This window comes from Erithacus rubecula (genome assembly GCF_903797595.1).
Source record: "Erithacus rubecula genome assembly, chromosome: 9".
Taxonomy (NCBI): domain Eukaryota; kingdom Metazoa; phylum Chordata; class Aves; order Passeriformes; family Muscicapidae; genus Erithacus; species Erithacus rubecula.
Genome location: NC_136660.1, coordinates 32,217,795 through 32,224,120, shown reverse-complemented (window position 1 = coordinate 32,224,120; position 6,326 = coordinate 32,217,795). Strand labels below are relative to the sequence as shown.

At 41.4% G+C, this 6,326-nt stretch overlaps 1 protein-coding gene across 1 annotated transcript; it reads left to right on the top strand.

The window, feature by feature from the left end:
- The first annotated feature begins 930 nt into the window (after window positions 1-930).
- Window positions 931-5,738, top strand: TEX36 (testis expressed 36). The gene is made up of 4 exons (XM_079313049.1): window positions 931-1,083; window positions 1,781-1,912; window positions 3,961-4,041; window positions 5,374-5,738. Exons 1-4 carry the CDS (start codon window positions 1,033-1,035, stop codon window positions 5,644-5,646), a joined length of 537 nt encoding a protein of 178 aa, XP_079169175.1. The 5' UTR covers window positions 931-1,032; the 3' UTR covers window positions 5,647-5,738.
- The last annotated feature ends 588 nt before the right edge of the window (window positions 5,739-6,326 follow it).

The window sequence follows — 6,326 nt, the reverse complement described above, 5'->3', positions numbered from 1 at the left end:
TGGCTTCAGAAAGCAAGTAATTCCTAAATAGTAACCATGGGATTTTTAGTATCTGTTATTTCCCTTGTAGATAGTATTCCTCATTCTCTAAACCACAAGAGGCAGTACACTTCATGGCTGGTCAGGGAGTACAAATGCTGACTGCCTCTTAAATTACATCCCTATCTATCTATAGCCACATGCATCTTTTAATATATATATACACACATACATATATATAGATCATGGAATCATGGAACGGTTTGAACTGGTTTAAGGGACTTAAAGGTGACCTAATTCCATCCCTCTTCCACTATCCCAGGCTGCTCCAAGCCCCAGTGTGCAACTTGGCCTTGGCACTTCCAGGGATCCAGGAGCAGCCACAGCTGGGTCTCCCCACCCTCCCAGGGAACAATTTCTTCCTAATAACCAATTTAAACCTAGTTCCTATTAGTTTGAAGCCAAAGAGAACACAAGTGTCATCTTTACAGTCTGTCACAGCCCAGGAGGCAAAGTCTTGGTTTGTGCTGCACTGGCCAAGTGTGCTGCAGTTAAATAGTTGGGATGTTTCCAAGCCATTGCTCAAAAGGAAAAAAAAAACACATTAAGACGCAGCCAGGTTTTCTGTAAATATTGGGCGTGTGTTAATTAAGACGTGTGTATGTGGAAAGCCGTTTTCAAAAGAGCAGGAAGTTACATCTTAAAAATTCAGTCTCTAGCGTCCTTTGGGTTTTCCTCAGAAGCAGCTCTCCTTTCCCCACGCATTCCTATCCAGGCTGTAAAGTGTCACCGAGGTGACTGTGCAGAAGTGATTTGTTTTCGACATTCAATCCTTTGACGAGCCGTCCTTCCCCTCTTCCCTGCAGCACGGGCAAGAGCAAGAGCAGCGTTGCCCAGCGCTGCTTTTGGTTGTGCGGATGTCGCTGAAACAGCGGGGAAGGGCTCTGAGGTCACAGGGCAGGAGGGTTCCACACCGTGCCCGTTCTGGGCGCACATCTCCAGGGAGCCGAGCGGCCCCGGCAGAGCCTACGGAGGCGGCGGTGACATCGGGCCATGGCTGAGGACGGCTCCGGGCAGCCCAGCGACCGGCGCCCTGGCGACTGGGTGAGGGCCGAGCAGGACCCGTGTCCTCACAGGTCTTCTTTACCCTTAAACTCTCAAAAAAGCACCATGCTAAGGCTGACTCTGTCCTTTAGCCAGAAACGAGTTTTCCCATTCCTGAGGTTTATGAGGAAAGAGTACCCTGAAAGTTCAAAAGAAGTGTGCAAAAGTTCTGACTTGCTAACTAACCCTGGCTGGATTTTTTTTGTTTGCACTTTTCCAGCAATGCTGGAAATGATGGAGGTCTCTTGTTTGATAGTTAGCCTTGGTTGATTTTCCTTCTTTTCTGGAGAACTCCAGCCAAGGTTTGCTTCAGATCTCACCTCCAGGAGAACACTGTGATCCCATCAGAAACAGTGGTTGAGCTGTGCTTTCAAACTTGTACAACAGTAGAATGGGGTGGGGGTAGTGAAAGTCGTTGTTTTCCTTGGTGGTTATTGCTGTAAAAACAGTTTTCAGAAAGTTCCTGGATATTCTTGTCCTGAAGATCCCTGAAATTCTTGCGTGGTTATTTTATGTAGGTTCTTTATGGTAGGGTTTGTGCTGTGTGTGTGGGAAGCTCCTCATTTTTCCAGACGCCACTAGGTGCTGCTGCAATCCAAGCAATAAAAAAAAAAAACCAAATGGGAAAATACCATTTTGCCCACATTTCTGATCCGATTTTTTTTAAAACCGATTTTTATTTTATTTTATTTTCTAGTTTGCCCATCTTGGAGTGGAGCAGGGCGAGCTGGAATCAACAACAACCGCATCACAAAGACATGTCCTGAACTCGGCAGCCGCTCTGGGTAAGGATCATAGAACGCCGCTGAAATACAAAGCTCGCGTGCAGGTGAGTTCCTGTGGCAGCACAGCCCATTTTCGGAGCTCTTTTGCAAGTTGTCACTCGCTTAGTTGTGAATAAGAACAGCACTCAGGGTCGTCAGCGGAGCAGTCACAGCGGGCTGGCAGACTTTGTGCCTCAGGGGATGGAGTGATTGCTGCCTGTGTTGCGGGAGAAACATATTTCCCTGCTACTCACTCATAATTTTAGTTGCTCAAAGTCCTGCTGTATTACTGCTGATTTTCTTTTTTTTTATTGTTGAGGCACCGAATACATTATGATCAATCTCAGCCCACAGCCTGTGTGTAAAGCCCTGTAAGAAGGTTTAATGGAAATTTGATCAGCTGTTTGGCAATGAAAGTCAGAAATTCAGTGTATTCAGACAAAGGAGTGTTCTTTTTGATCATTAAAAAGTTAAAAGCTGCTCATTTGGAACATTTTGAAGGCTTGCTTAAAAATGATATTTGTGAAAAATTTTAGGGTGAAAGGAAATTCAGTGGTTTTTAAAATCACAAGTGTTTAAAATGTTGCAGTGTTGTAAGCAAATTTTCATGTTCTTATTTTATCGTCACACTGAGCTTTGCTTTACCCACCCATTTTGTGCACAGAACATTTTCTATTTTCATTTTCTATAGGCACAGCAATTACAGTGGATTCATTTCACAGGCTTTGCTGAAGTAAAGGGCAGAAATGAAGGGCTTGGAAGGAATATTTAAAAGGGAAGCTTGGGACTACTGAAAAGGAGATTAAACTGTAACATATACACTGTGTTAATATTACATCTACCTTTCTGTAAAGAATCTGGCCTTAGCTGCTGCCTGAAAAGGAGAACCAGGGTAAAAGGACCTTTTATCAAAACCAGTTTGACTTTACCTGAAGTTGCATGTCTTGTCTTTATCAGCCCTGCACTTTTATACAGAAAAAGGGAAATTCTTACCTGTCATAAATTGAGAATTAATCTGAGATCAGTGGTGAGAGCACAAAGATGCACTAAAGGCTAAAATGGGACAATCTAAGGAAGTTTGTTTAGGCACTGGTAATAAACACTATTCCTGAAATGCTGAAATGGACATTTAATTGCAGTAGGATATTTTAGTAAGAAATTTACAGTCCCAGGAGGTGCTTATTTTTAAACACAGGTATGAGAATGTATTTGTTGAATTTACTTATCCACTACTATGGTCTGGGTGAATCAATATGAGACAAGTGAACTTGTGAATATACAAAAAAAAAAAAAAAAAAGAAAGAGAATCTGCCTAGTAAACCAAATATCCTGAGATGTGACCATGCAGCTGAACCTGGGCAAGGCACATTTTGTGTCTGGTGAATGTTCTTGCTGGATCAGGCCTCCAGTTACATTGATCTTTAAAACACATTCAGGCTCCCCTACTTTTGAAACACCTTTTTTAGACTGTGTAACATTAAAACTTGCTCTTTTGTTTGGAGGGGAACATGACAATTGGGATATTGCACTGATAAATAACAAACCTTTAAAAAGCCAGATATGCTCATTGTGTCTAAAATGGCTGTTTTTGCAGTTGTCCTTTTTTTCTTACGAAACTTTTGGTTTAATTTGGAGACTGAATGAACATCATGTTAAAGAATGAGGTCATAAATTAGTTAAGCAGTTAATACCTCTTCCACTTGCCCTGCAACAAGCAGTGACCATGACATTCAGTTCATAAATCACAGACTAATTCGGTTTTGAGGTCCCTTTTGTAGTTTATTTTAATTAGCTTTAGGCCTACTACTAAATCAAGCAAGGCAATCCTGACATGTATCTAGCATTTAGCTGCTTTGCAGACAGAATGTATCATTTCTTATTTGAAAATTCACACTTTTATATTAATCATGTATATATTCAGCAAATCCTCCTGATAATTTTATTTTAAAAAATTAATAAGTCCACATTACCCCTATAAAATCATGTGCAGGTAACACAGGAACATGACTTCTGTGCTTGAACAAAAGTGGCTGTAATCTCACAATATAGGAATGAAGACTAAGAGACTCCAGAGTTTTTGAAAAATCATATTTTTTGCTCTAATTTCTTTCAGGAGGCAGGAAACAACAATTTCCCATTCTCTTCTCATGACAACAGACATGACATATGCAATGCAGCTGAGTATTTTGACCTGGTAAGTACCCAGCACTGAGACAAATCAAGCAACTTCAGATCTATTGGTCAGCCAGAGATTGAACAGAGCATCTTTTCTGTCCCCTGCAGAAAAAGAAAGATAGATGGTAAAACTTGTGAGAAGAGAAAAATGTAAATAGCAAAGAAAAGTGCAGTTTTTATCAGTATAGGGCTGGGACATCTCTGGGACTGTCACAGATGTGCAGCAGCACACACAGAGAATTGAGAATTGCATGATTCAAAGAGAAGAAAAAAGCCATTATTTGGGTCTCTGACAGGCATTCTCTAATATTCCTCTTTAGGTTTTGTACCCAGTTAAATGTTCTATTAGTCTTCTCTAAGTGATTTGCTTTGCAGTGAATTTTTGTAGAGATCTCAGACACTTCTAATTTGCAGTCCTAACATTTTGTTCAGATTCATCTTTATCCTAAATATAACCAAAATCCATAGGGTACCCACAGTTTATCTCAAGAATGCATTTTTTTCCAACCCACTTCTCTTTACAATACACCTGTTTAAATGTATGCTGCAGAAGCCACAACTTTGACTAGAATTTGAATTGTTTTGGGCTTTTCTGTGTGGGCAGCACTTTTATGTTCTTCCATTCCCCTTAGATTGTTGATATTATTCCAGGCAGCAAAAGAAATAGTGCAGTTCACAGGATAATGAGTAAAAGAGGAAGCAGTGAATTGTGATATAGGGAGTTTGTCTGACTTTGAGCTCTGTCAGGCCTAGACTTTTTGGAATTCATTATTCACTGTGTAACCTCAATTTCTGTGCACTTTGGGCAGTGTCTCATAGTTTTAGAGATACTGATCAACCATAATTCCAGCTAAATTTCCTGTGAGCTGTGGAGTGTGAAAATCAGGCTGTGTGTCTCTGTGTTTGGACACACAAGGGATAGCATTGAAGATTCAGATTTCATGGTCTGTCTCAGTTTCTTTATTGCAGTCCAAACCTAGAGTTATTAACCTATTTCTTTGGGTGCCTCTGAAGATTAATTTAGCCTCGTGTAGCTAAATAGCTTTGAGTAGATGGTGTGCTACAGAAATGCAAAGTAAAAGTGGTTTATTAGCACTGAGAGGTGGAAGGTCAGCAGATTTTCCATTATATATGCAACCAAAAATGTTCATACAGGCAAGTCTGACAATATTATTTTTAACTTGCTACAGATCAACCGTGAGTTCTTGCAATCACTGTGGTAACAGTTTCATTCACTTTACAGTGGGGTAGTGACTGTTACAAGATTCATCTGTGAAGCTGTGACTGGAAGTCATATGTTTGCATGAATTTTTCTTTCCTTTTTTTTTTTTTTTTGTGTATTTTTTCCTAGGGCATGGGCCTGAGGAAGCAGGATCCAGAGAAACAGAAGCAGAACTCCCATAACTTCTTTGAGTGGGCTCGTGCACCAGGCAGGAGCAGCAGCGAAGGTTTTGTCACCATTTACCAGACCTCATTTGTGGCAGATCAGGCCTCTGGCAAGCAGGGCTGCTGCTGCAGGCGCTACCCCAAACACCACATGCACAGACCCTGCAGCCTCCAGAAACACTGCCACCACCCTGCTCCTGAGGAGGACAGTGTCCTGCAGCCAGATGAGACATGCTAAGCAGCAAAACGCCTCTGCAGCACTGACCAAGCAAATCTGAATATTCACTACTCAAACCAATGGTGAAGGAATAAACGTATGTGTAAAGTGCACGTGGTAGTACAGCTGAGATTCATTGGCATTACTCTGAAACGTACACTAGTAAGAGGAGCATTATGAGGAAAAAAAAGATTATGCATATTTTTAGACATACTAGGAGAACAGAGATAGGGATTGTGCTTGAGTTACCTGATATTGGTTGACCCTCATCTCATTACAAAAGCTCCTTCAGCTTCTGAGCCAGTGGCAGGGCTGTGCCTCAGGCAGCTGACAGCATCTGTATTGACACAGGAGCATAATGGAACTAGATCCTCGAGGGATTGCCACAGCAGGGAGCCAAATCCCTGTGTGCTCAGGTAAGAGAGAAACATTGCTGCAAGGTTTCATGGCTGAGAAGGCAGATGACCAGCCATTAGGAAAAGTAGATAAAAAAGGATTTGTACATTAGATTGCTATGCAAAATAAGTTTGGTTATAGCCCAGCAGTTGTAGAAGTGAAAAAGAGTGTTGTGAGCAACACTCGTGCACTCAAAAAATTTGATTCGTGTCTGTAAGGGGGAAAAAACTTGAGCTGAGGTGGAAGGCTGCATGGAGGTTTGAGTTTGAGAAGGACTGGATCTTAAATGAACTCATGATTTTTTA

Coding starts and splice junctions, on each gene's coding strand:
- TEX36 (XM_079313049.1), top strand. CDS start 1,033: ATGGCTGAGGACGGCTCCGGGCAGCCCAGCGACCGGCGCCCTGGCGAC. Junction 1,084..1,780: donor ACCGGCGCCCTGGCGACTGG/GTGAGGGCCGAG, acceptor TTTATTTTCTAG/TTTGCCCATCTTGGAGTGGA. Junction 1,913..3,960: donor AATACAAAGCTCGCGTGCAG/GTGAGTTCCTGT, acceptor AATTTCTTTCAG/GAGGCAGGAAACAACAATTT.